This window comes from Rousettus aegyptiacus, unplaced genomic scaffold (assembly GCF_014176215.1).
Source record: "Rousettus aegyptiacus isolate mRouAeg1 unplaced genomic scaffold, mRouAeg1.p scaffold_m13_p_16, whole genome shotgun sequence".
Classification (NCBI taxonomy): Eukaryota; Metazoa; Chordata; class Mammalia; order Chiroptera; family Pteropodidae; genus Rousettus; species Rousettus aegyptiacus.
The window spans coordinates 45,034,868-45,047,190 of record NW_023416291.1 but is presented as its reverse complement, the minus strand read 5'-3'; the positions used below and the strand labels follow the sequence as shown (position 1 = coordinate 45,047,190).

The 12,323-nt window shown below is 43.2% G+C and overlaps 2 protein-coding genes across 3 annotated transcripts in view; one reads left to right on the top strand and one right to left on the bottom strand.

Moving 5' to 3' along the window:
• Nucleotides 1-12,323, top strand: part of TNFRSF10B (TNF receptor superfamily member 10b) — a 33,004-nt gene that overhangs the window by 2,848 nt on the left and 17,833 nt on the right. For both annotated transcript variants that reach the window (XM_016141537.2, XM_016141538.2), the window contains exon 2: nucleotides 7,825-7,930. In XM_016141537.2, coding sequence (XP_015997023.2) covers nucleotides 7,825-7,930 — 106 coding nt within the window. The remainder of the gene's footprint in view (nucleotides 1-7,824; nucleotides 7,931-12,323) is intronic.
• LOC118612462 (endogenous retrovirus group K member 5 Gag polyprotein-like) lies at nucleotides 10,773-11,736 on the bottom strand. Its single transcript, XM_036233975.1, is given in 1 exon segment — nucleotides 10,773-11,736. A coding segment is annotated over 1 exon segment (711 nt). The 5' UTR covers nucleotides 11,586-11,736; the 3' UTR covers nucleotides 10,773-10,874.

Sequence of the window (12,323 nt, the reverse complement as noted above, 5' to 3'; positions counted from 1 at the left end):
TTTATTTCTTTAAGAATTTTTGTAAGATTTGTAACAGTGTTTTAAAGTCTTTGTTTAAACACTTCCATTCTTAGTCACTTCCTGACCTGTTTTCATCGGATTTCCTTTTGGTTATGAGGATGTTTTTCTTCTTTTCATACCAAGTCATTTATTTACTACCAGATGATATATATCGTGAATTTTATTTTCATTGGTATTCTGGTCATGGGCAGCAATCAGCACTCACCCACACTCTGGGTGGGCCCCCCGCACACCCCCAGAGCCCTCTGTCTGCGCGGTGCCTTCTTCTCCAGTTCTCTGCCCGGCATTCGGCCTCCGGGAACTCCCAGCTGTGTCTCCTCAACAGAGGCCATGGGCCTCCTTCTGGGTCCCCTCCCTGAGCTGTGCGGCCTGGAAGCTGTTCTCAGGCAGTCCACCCAGGCCATCCCTGGGCTCACCTCCTTGGTGTCCCAGGGGAGGGAGCTGTCACTCAGAGTGATGAGCCCTTCACTCTGAGAAAGTCTGGGCCCTGCGGGAGGGAGGGAAACCGAGTTTATCCTGCTCCTGGGAGCTCACAGTCCGGGGAGGAGATGTGACCAGGGATCTACAAGGCTTAGAGAAAACACTGTGAGATCCCACCACCCCCAGCTCACCCCACCTCCAGAGAGGCTGTGATGGCAAGTGTGAATGTCATTCTTCCAGGTTTTGTCTGGCGAAGGTGAGGCCATGGAGTTGTAAGCCCTCAGGTTGTTACTATTGGCCTTGGGACTGTGGTTTTGATTAAATCAGCTTTGTGAGTGATGATTACACTAACCACATCTTGTGCTGAAATACGGCAATTACCGCGTACCAGCCTCTGCTCTCAGCACTGTGTGCGCATGTTAACTAATTTAATACCCCCAGTAACCCTGCTATGTAGAAACTATGATTATCCTTGTTCTCTGTTAAGCAATGTGAGTCGTAGATAAATGTGCGAGTTGCTGAACATCACCCAGGGATTCTGTGGAGGGCAGGGCAGGGCATGGGGTGGGGAGTGGGGAGCAGCCTCAGGGGCAGTAGCCCTAAGGGTTCCTTACAGTTCTGGCTTCTGTTCGCAGGATCAATTTGGTGCTTGTCCATGAGGCTTGCACTCAGCCAGCACAGGGTCACTGCCAGAGGTTCTCTGAGAGGTCACTTAGTGCAACTGCCTCTTTCAAGAAAGGTATAACACGAGTTTTAGAGAGGAAGGAAAGTGACTTCCCCTAAGTCATGCCGCTATTTTGTGGCTGACTCTGGACTAGAAACCAAATAACGTACTTTCAATTCAACTTTTGAGAATAGTTGAAAAAGACAAAAACCCAGAAACCTCAGAAACAATCTCAGGCTGGCAGGAAGACCTTGAGGGCAGATCTGATGCTGATGAAGTAGCCTGTGAATTACTGTTCAGTTTAAGATAAGCGGGGTAGCCTTTAGAGTTTGTTCCCGTGGAGAGTAAAGAAGAAATTGCTTGAGTTAATGTTTGATCAGGGAATTGTATATCATTTGAGAATCAAGTTTGGTACAGTCAAATTCCTGAATCACATGCAGTGGAAGAGGAAGGGAAGGAAATCCCCTGCCTCCCCCTCCCCCACCCTCCCCCTCCCCTTCCCCCTCCCCTCCCCTCCTCCTCCCCCTCCCCTCCCCTCCCCCTCCCCTCCCCTCCCTCCTCCCCCTCCCTCCTCCCCCTCCCCCTCCCCTCCGCCTGCCCCCGCCCTCCCCCTTCCCCTCCCCCTCTCTCCTTCGCTCTCCTTCTCACGCACATGCGCACAAACACGGACATGTCCATGTCCGTGGACTGACACAGCCTCAGATCTCAGCTTCACCTTGAGCCCCTCAAGCAAAGATGACCTCATACTGCAACCGCCGTCCCCCAGCCCCACTTAGTTTTGTCCCTCCCCCCGCCACAATACTTTGGCTTCATACCTGTCCATGATCTTGTCTATGCAGAATTTTCCCTCTATGACCACAAGTGTCCCTGCCACCCATGGCCTCTCACATCTGCTGAACATCCCCTTCAGGCTCTTTGAACCTTGGTCACCCTTTGGGTTATCTGCACCTCTGCCTCAAATGGAGACGTCAATCTTCCAGAAGAAGATAAACCATCAGAAATATGAAAAAACATGGCCAAATGACAAGGATTATGTCCTCTTAATTTCAGAAAATATGCACTAACAAAACGTATACGTTGCGAGGTTTATAAAGTGTATTTACGTAAATTGTAGGACAACTACAGCAACAAGAATGGGGCTGCTGTTGAATGGACTTACGTTGCTGCAAGCCTGCAATGTTCGATATTAATATGACACCATTAATTCAGCAATACAACTCAGTACCTCAAAGGAATGAAGTATCGATGCACGTGGTGTGGATAAATATCCAAACAATTATCTTGAGTAAAAGAAGCCAGACAGAATAGAGTACATACTATCTGATTCCATTTACATGAAATTCTAGAAAGTGCAGACTTATCTCTAGTGTCAGAAAGCAGATCATTAGTTGCCTGGAGGCCAGAAGGGTCAGGGCAGAAGGAACAAAAGAAAACGTGCGGTGAGGACATGACAGTAGTGAAATTTTCACAGATGAATACATGCGCCAGACTTTTATCAGATTTTATTCCTTAATTATATGCTATATGTCAATTATACTTTAGTAAAACTATTTTTTTGAACATTAGACTGTAAGGAGTTGAAAGTATATAATATAATTCCTATAGGAACTGCTGAAAAATAATGCAAAGACGTATAGACAAAAAGCCAACACAGAATTAAAAAGGATTCTAAAAAATAGTTTGTTAATATTAAAATCTTCAAGGAAAGAGCAACAAGAAAAAAAAAAATAGACTGGACAAACGGAAAATAAATGGTAAAATTTATTTCTAGATCTACTTCAATTTTATCAGTGATCGTATCATCTCCAAATTAGTATAATTCAAAAGTAGAAATGGTTAGAATTAATGAAAATGCAAAAGCCAACTGTATAGTGTCTCTTAGAGATGCAGTTTCAAAGCCAGACGGATATGTTGCAAGTCAATAGATGGAAAAATGTATAACATCCAACTAGTAAACCTAAGGAAACTTCTGCAGCTGTTTTACTTAATCTCAGATGAAGTTGCTTTAGGACAAAGACTATTGCCAGAGATAAAGAAGGACCTTTTGTGGTGTTTAAAAGGATTCATTCATCAGGAAGTCAAAATAATCATCATATTTTAATAATAATAAAACTTCAAAATATATGAAGCAAAAATCTATAAGAGTAAATGGAGATTATAGCACACCTTTCTCAGCAATTGACAAAAACGATTAAATAGATGAATACAACTCTACAGTAAAGTTATAAGAGATCTGAATACTATCAACCACCTGGACTTAATTGATGTTCATAGAGCAGATGCCACATCTACGGAAGACTCATTCTAGAACGGTAAAATAATCACCTCTTGGGATGGTGTACATTGGGATGACCTAAGAAAGGGTACAGGGAATTCTCTGTGGTGATGCTGTATTCTACGATCTAGATAGAGGATTTGGGTTACACAGGTGTATGAATTAATAAACTCATTGAATGGTATACTCAAGAAAGATACATTCCACAATTTCCGAGTGTTCATCGTACAAATCTGTGCAAAGATTTTCATCATAAAATGTTGAGGGAAAGAATCGATGAGAGAGAGAGACAGAGAGAGAGAGAGGGAGAGAGAGAGAGTAGCAGTAAACCCAAGGGTAGGTAGCACCGTGAGGGCAGAGAAAGGAGACTCTACCCTGAATGGACTCAGAGCCTGGGTGAGGAAGGACTGAGGGACACACGTGCGTTTAGCCGTCACCAAATACTTGACAGACATTTCTGTGGAAGCGGGCTGGCTGCATTTTCTCTTATTTAAATACAGTCTGTTGAAATGAGTTCGACAAAATGTTTTTATTCTGATTTTTTTCTTAATTTAACTTTTTATTTCAAAACACTCTGAAAATTATAGAAACGTTACAAAAACTGTACAAAATCTTTTTCCTGAACCATCTGAAAACTGGTCGCTAACCCAATGAACAACATTTCTAAACACTTTAGTGTATACTCCCTACAAACAAAAACATTGTCCCCCCCTAACACAGTGCAAGCTCCAAATCGGAACACTATCATCAATACATTACTACTTACTAATTCTTAAACCCCATTCAAATTCCTCCAATTTTATAGCTCAGAAATTATGATGCAAATCACTGATATTGTCATTTTTCTACGACTTTGGTATTTTGTGGGACATTGAGAGATTCCGTTAGGGACAGCTTGTCAGGCGCCTTTAAAGTTTTTTAAAATCGTGGTAAAATATACAGCACATACAATTTACCATCTTAATTATTTTTACTGTATAGTTAAGTAGTATTAACTACATTCAAAGGCTGGTGCAACCAACCTCTGGAACCATATCCATTAAACAGCAACTCCAGTTCCCTCCTCTCAACCCGGACCCTGGCTACCAACATTCTACTTTCTGTCTATGAATTTGACTACTCCGGGAACCTCACACAAATAGAATCATACAGTATTTGCCTTTTTTTGTGTGAGATTGATTCATTTACATCATAATGAGTCAGAATTTCCTTCTCTCCTAAGGCGGATTAATGTTCCATTGTGTGTATGTACCATATTTGTTTATCTCTTCATCCATGAATGGCTATTACAGTCGCTTCCTCCTTTAGACTGTTGTAAATACTGCTGTTGTGAACCCAAGTGTGCAAATATCTCATTGAGTCCATGCTTTTAATTCTTTTGTTTCTATACCAAGAAACGGAATTGCTGAATCATATGGTAATCCTTTTTAAAATGTTTCGAGAAACTACCACACTGTTTTTCATGACGGTTGCATCATTTTACATTTCTATCAACAGTGCACAGAAGGTCTAATTTATCCTCATCTTTGTCCACGCTTATTTTCTTTCTTTCCTTTTTTTTCATTTTTTTGATAGTAGCCATCCTAACGAGTATGACGTGGTGTTTCATTGCGGGTTTTAATTGCCGCGGAGGTCTTTATAGATATTGCTATTGATTTCCGATTTAATATCATTGAGATCAGAGAATATACATGATATAATTTCACTCCTTTTGAATCTATTCGGACATGTTTTATAGCCCCGAATATGGTGCTGCGGTGAAATTACCACGCTCATCAGAAGAGAACATGTCTTCAGTACACGTCGCACATCTGTTCTATGAATGTCAATTAAGTCAAGGTGGTTGATAGTGTTGAGATCTCTTGTGACTTTACTGATGTTTATCTAATCATCCTATTAGTTGCCTAGAAAAGAGTGTTAAATTTTAATTCTTTCAATTTTCACTTCATGTGTTTTGAAGCTTTACTGTTGGGCACATGTACTTTTATAATCGTTATGACCCTCTGATGAATTAACTCTTTTAACACAACAAAAGGGCCCTCTTTATCTGTGGTAATACTATTTGTCATATACTAGGTTCATCGGACATTAAGATAGCCACAGCAATTTTCTCAGGCTTACTACTTGCGCGGTATAATCTTTTTCTATCCCTTTGTGTTCAATATATCTGTGTCTTGCTTTTAAATTATACGTCTAATAGACAGTGTATAGTTGAGTCTTGTTCTTCATCCTTTCAAACCATTTCCATCATTGAAGGGTTTAGTGGATTTACAGTTAACGTAATTACCGATGTGGTTGAAGTGGTTCTTAAGAATTTTATGATTTGTTTTGTTTGTCTAGTCTATCTTTTTCCTGACCCTCCTTCTCTGCATACTTAAATGTTAATCAAGTACTTTTTTGAACTCCGTTTAACTGTGAATTGGCTTTTTATTTATAATATTTATATTATTTACATGCAGTTGCTATGGAGGTTACAACAAACAGTTTAAATTTTTTTTTCAATTTGTGGTAAAATATACATAACATAGAATTTACCCTTTAACTTTCTAAGCATGGAGTTAACTGATGTTAAGCACATTCACATCGTTGCGCAACCGTCACCACCATCCACCCACAGACGTTTTTCTTCCCAAACTGAAACTCTGTATCCATGAAACAATAACTCTCCATTTCCCTCTCCCCGCAAACCCCTGGCAACCGTTTTACTTTCTAGTTCTATGAATTTGACTACTCTCTAAGTTCTTCATATAAGTGGAATCCTACATATTTGTCTTTTCATGACTGACTGATTTCACTGCATAATTATCTTTAAAGGTCATCTGTGTGTTAGAATTTTCTTTCTCTTTTAGGGCTGAATATCCCATTGTATGAGTAATACGTTTTGTTTATTCATTCATCCACTGGTGGGCCTTTGGTCTGTTTATACCTTTTGGCTGTTGTGAATAATGTGGCTATGAACGTGGCTGTGCCAAAATCCCTTTGAGACCCTGCTTTCAGTTTTTTTTGGATATATACCCAGAGATGCAATTCCTCAATTATATAGTAATCCAATGCTTAATTTTCTGAGAAACCCCCAAATTTTATAGACACTCTTCTTCCATAGGGGCTGCATCATTTAACATTCTCACCAATAATGCACAAGCCTTCCAATTTCCCCTACATCATCACCAAAACTTGCATTTTCTGTGTGTGTGCGCGCGCGTGTGTGTGTGTGTGTGTGTGAGAGAGATAAGTGTATAGTGGCTATGTTAATGGGTGTGTGGTTTTATCTCATTGTGGTTTCGATTTGCATTTCCCTCATGATTAGTGATGTTGAGCATTTTTTCATGTGTTTTTTCACCAATTGTACATCTTCTATGGAAAAAATCTGTTTTCAAATCTTCTGCCCATTTTTAAATCAGGTTGCTGTTGTTTTGTAGTTCTTTATGTATTCTGGATATTAAGTCCTTATTGGATATGTGATTCTCAAATATTTCTCCCATTCTATGGGTTGTCTTTTCATTCTATTGATTGTGTTTGATGTACCAAGTATTGAATTTTGACATAGCCCAATTTACCTTTTTTTTTTTTTTTAGGTTGCTTGTGCTTTTGGTGTCTTATCTAAGAAATCATTGCCAAATTTAAGATCATGAAGAACTGCCCCTATGTTTTCTTCGAAGAACTTTATAGTTTTCATTCTTATATTTCGATCTTCAACCCATTTTGAGTTCATTTTTGTATATGGTGTAAAGTAAGGGTCCACGTTCATTTTTTTCATTTTTTATTTTTTATTTTTTTTGCATATGGATACCCAGTTTTCCCAAGATCATTTTTTTGAAAATATTGTCCTTTCCCCATTAAATGGTTTTGGTACTCTTTTTTTCAAAAATCATCTGACCATATATGCAACAGCGTGTTTCTGGGCTATCTGTTCTATTGTATTTGTCTAGATGTCTGAGGCACCTTTTTAAATCAGAAATTCATTACTTAATGTTTGATCCTGTTTCCTGATCTTTTCAAAATTTGTATATTGTGTTACACTTATTTGTAAAAATGTGTGTGAGTAGGGAGACAGAAAGAGACAGAGAGAGAGCTTGAGAGAGAGAATTCACATACGTACTAAAATAGAACTAAACGAAATAATATTAATGGGTGTTATTTCTAATTGAAAGGGTCATATGTAGTTTCTACATTTTTGTAAAGACTTTTCTTCCCCATGTGGAATAAATATATTTTATTTCATTATAAGACAAAATAATGCTGAAAACTTTTTCAAGTATAAGTTACTTGCTAATGCCAAAGGCCAAGGGACAAACATGAATGCAAAAGCGTGAGAGTTTAGAGCTAGAAGAAAGTTCCCAGTTCTGTTTGCTTTTGGAAGTTGGGGTGAAGGGAATGTGAGAGGGATTTTGGGAGGGAGGAGAGTCTGGAAGCCACTCATGCCTGTCCTTACTTTGCCTTACAGGTCCCAGCTACCTCAGCCATAACCCCAAGGCAGGACAAAGTTCACCTGCAACTAACTGCCCCACGGGCATTGAAGAGGAGCCCCTTGACCATGCGGTGCCCACCAGGTACATTCTGAAGACTGAGTCTGACCCTTGCCTCACCCTTGTCTCTATGTCCTTCTAGCCATCTTATTCCCACAATTCCTGGTTCTTTATCCACAGGTATTTATTAGATGCCTTCTTTGTGCCAAGCACTGTGCTAGTGGAGGGCATAAGGCCCCTGCCCTCCTAGAACTCTCCTTCTCTGGTGGTATCCAGTCAGATGGATGAACGTGACAGTCAGAAAGACGAGATAGAAACTGTGAAGATAACTGAGTGATGGGTGGGACAGAGACCGAGTCGGTGAGGTTTCCCAGGGGTGATGGCTTTGATGCAGTATACCTCTGTCTTTGGTGCTGAGATCCAGGCAGAGTGGTCCTGAGAGAGTTCGCCTGACCCCCAAAGGAACCATGGTCACAGGGGGCAGGGTCTGGGCTTGTTTGAGCAAACACAGGAGTTCTTCTAGCACCTATTGTGGTCTGGAGACCAGATGGGTGGTTATTTTAAATGGTAGTTTTGGTCAAAGCACTACATGTAAAGCAGGTAAATCTATATTCAGAGTGTCTATCCTGTCCCGGCCCGTGGGACAGTCAACAGGGACCCTAAGACAGAACGGGGAGGGGAGGGAGACAAGACAGGCTTTCTGATCAAGTCTCGTTTATTAAGGCTCACTGCAGGCTTATATAGGGCATGATTGGGTGATGTTGCGTTAGCGGGGCTGATTGGCCAGAGGCATTCAGGATATACTGTGTAACACAAAGGGGCGGGGCGGAAAGACCCGCGGAAAGTCCCTTTGTTGGGAAGCGAGGCAGATACATCTGGGAGGCTGACGGGGCCTTGGCGGGAAGCCCTGCTGAGCAGCCATTTTCGGCCTGGCAGCCATCTTAGTCAAAACAGCCCCCGACAGGTCCCCCTTTTTTCTTTATTAAATGGAAGGGGCCAAAACTTTCACAGCTTTGGAGCAGATAGACTGTGCCTGTCTTAGGCGACTCTCTACAGACATGAGCCTTACCCGTCATTGGTACACGAGTGTCATGCAGTCATGCCCTGTCTTAGGCTGGTCTCAGTCTTAGAGAATTCTTACCCGTCTTTGACTACCAGCCTCTGCTTGGGGGGGGTCTTTATTTAAAGGAGGGACGTGGTGGTCAGTCCTCTCCTAAGTGGATATAGGCATCGCCTCTCTCAAGCATCTCTAGGCGAGTATAATGAACCTGTATAGGTTTTGTTTGTAAGGCCTCTATCTGTTGGCGAATGAAGGTCATGAGCTTCTGGAATAAAACTGGCCCTAATGAAAGCAGAATCAACAAGCCAAGTAGCGGGCCAAGCAGGGGCAGCAAATAGGGCAACATCCCATCCATCCCCGACCAAAAGGGGTTAGAGGACCCGAAACTGTCTTTTCCCCTGGGCATGTTTGTGACCGCAGCGTTTGTTGCAGTGAGGGGTAACAAAAGCAACTGAGCAATCCTCTGCCCATTTTTAACACATGCGGGCGCTTTGTGTGAGGATGCCATGACTTTAATTTCTCCAGTATAATCATTATCTATTACTCCAGGATGAACAAATAGCCCATTTAGGGTGGCACTGCCTCTCCCTATCAGTAACCCAAAAGTGTTGGAGGGCAGGGGGCCATAAACGCCTGTAGGCAGGAGTTGTACCCCCGTCTCGGGGGCTAATATTGTGTCGGAGGAGCAACAGAGGTCCAATCCTGCGCTACCTGAAATGGCTCGGAGGAGGTCTGAAATTGTTCGGTAACTTTTGTCTGGGGAACAAACCTGATCGCCCCAAGGTTTGGACTCTTTTTGGGGGCCTGGGGCGGGCCCCTCCAGAAGTTTCCCTGATTTGGAGGAAGAGGATTACCTTATACATCTGTCTTAGAATAACATTGATTTGCCCAATGAGCCCCTTTTTTACACCTGGGACACAGCTTTGGGTTAACATTGCATCCCTGACGGGGAGCGGTACAATTTTTTGCAAGATGTCCGGGCTGTCCACAGCTGAAGCATTTAGATTGACTAGGATTATTAATTAAGGCTTCCTTTATCGCCGCCCCGATAGCTGAGCCTAACTGATGACTGGAGCCTATTTCTGAACAGAGACGGATGTAGTCCAAAAGACTCCCCCCTCTTTTGTGAGGGCGAATTGCTGCCTGGCAGGCGGAGTTTGCATTTTCAAAAGCCAATTATTTGAGAAAATCACTATCGGCACTGCCCAGAAGCCTTTCGGCTGCGCTGGTAAGACGGCTAACAAACTCTGAATAGGGCTCTTCAGGCCCCTGTCTAATACTTGCTAGGGATGTTGTTGCGGCCCCCTTTTGAGGGAGCCTTTTCCAAGCCTCAGTGGCTGCATGATGTATCTGGGCGAAAAGACCAGCAGGATACTCAAGTTGAGCTTCATTAGTATCATAAGGTCTATGCCCTCTAAGTTTTTCATAGGTCCACTCGGCACTGTCACCCCCCGCCTCTAAATTGCGAAGGGCAGTGTCTTTACATACTTCAGAAAATTCTGACTTCCATAGAACAAAATCTTCCCCTGTTAAGGTGGCCCGGGCAAGATGTTGCCAGTCATTGGTGGTGAGCCTAAGGTCATCTAACGCCTCTAAAATGGAGAGCGTGAAGGGGGCAACCGGACCGAACTGCGAGACTGCCAATGTTAGTTCTTTTAGGGTTTTGAAGTCAAGGCGTTTGTACTTGCAAGCAGGGGGGTCCCCTCTCTCTTCATCACTGTTTTCTCCCTCTACTTTAATAGCTGGCCTGTTCAAGAACAGGGAAAAGGCCTAGGCCTACAGATTTCTTGAGAGTTTTCGTTTTGGGCGGGGTCTTGGAAATGGCGGACTTAAAGTCCAAGTCTAACTTATAGAGTTCTTTTACTAAGGCATTACGCTCTTTTTGGAGCTGAACAGTTTTACGTAATTTTTGAACCTGTTGCGACAGGTCTTCGGGGGCTGGAGGGTCATTAACTACTAAGTTGTTAACTACCGGATGAGGCAGAAGAGGTGCCAAGGCATGGGGTCCGCCATCAAAGCCGGCATCTGAAGATAGTAAGGAGGAGGGAGCGAAGGGGGACGGAAGCCCACGGACGGCCAATCAGGATTACGATACTTGGCGGCCTCCTCGTCTAGTTCTGCCTCCTCCTCGGGGTTTAAATGGTCATGAGGAGGAGAAGCCCTCGAATTGAGGGGTCACAGAGAGGGATAAATAGACTTTGGCGGCGGACCCGAGGCCCCTGGCCCTTGTGCCTCCTCATCTAGGGGCATAGTTATAGACACCGAATCTTCGTTGGTTGGACAGGGGGGCGGAGGATTTTTCTGGGGTTGGGGTTTTAGGGGAGGAGTATCACATTGACACTCTTTTTCTAAAAAGGAGGTGCTTTCTCTAAGTACTTGATCGACATCCGGAGTATGTCGGTGCACGCATAGGAGATCGTTGATGCAGTTCCAATAGTTAAAAGCAGTTATGGGGACTTCATCAGGGCCAAAAGTTCTATAGTAATCATTAAGAGCATCTCCAACCCTTTTCCATCTCTTTTCGTCTATCGTTCCTTCTTGGAGAAGCCAGGGGCACACATCCTTGAGGAAGTTAAACAATTTTACTAGATCTTTTTTCTTAACCTTTACTCTCCTTGATCGGAGTGATTCTTTGAGACTTCCGATAAATTTTTCTTGCGCACTTATCTCTTGCCCCATTTTTTAGCCTAAAATATAAAACCTATTTCTTTGCGCCTTGAATTGTGTCTCTATAAACGGACACCCTTTTTTTCTCTCTTTGGGGCTCAGGCCCCGGGGTTACAACCCCTTATCTTGTCTCCTAGAAATCGCCCTCTTACCTCATCGGCCGTCGTCACGAGGCAGGCACTCTCGCGGCGACCACTTTTTCAATTTTCTTTTTCGGGGACTGCAGTCTATTTTTCAGGATGATCTCTCGCGCTCCGTCTCTCCGCAGCGTCGGGTCCCACGTTGGGCGCCAGTGGTCCCGGCCCGCAGGACAGTCAACAGGGACCCTAAGACAGAACGGGGAGGGGAGGGAGACAAGACTATCCCAGTAAGAACAAAATGTTGCTCTTTTCCATGGCGGACGTGGTTCAATGTAGTCAACTTGCTACCAGGTGGCTGGCCGATCACCATGGGGAATGATGCCATTTCAAGGGCTAAGCGTTTGTTTCTACTGCTGGCTGATTGGGCACTCGTCATTGGTCATAGACATATCAGGCTTGCATGGATGTCTATGTCGTTGGGCCCATGTGTAATCTCTATCCCTGCCACCATGGCCACTTTACTCATGAGCCTGTTGGGTGATGACAGGGGCTGACTGGTATCTACAGAACAGGTCATTCTAACCTCTTGATCGTTAAAATCCTCTTAAAATCCTCTTCTGCTGAGGTCACCCTTTGGTGAATATTTGCATGGAACACAAATACCTTCACC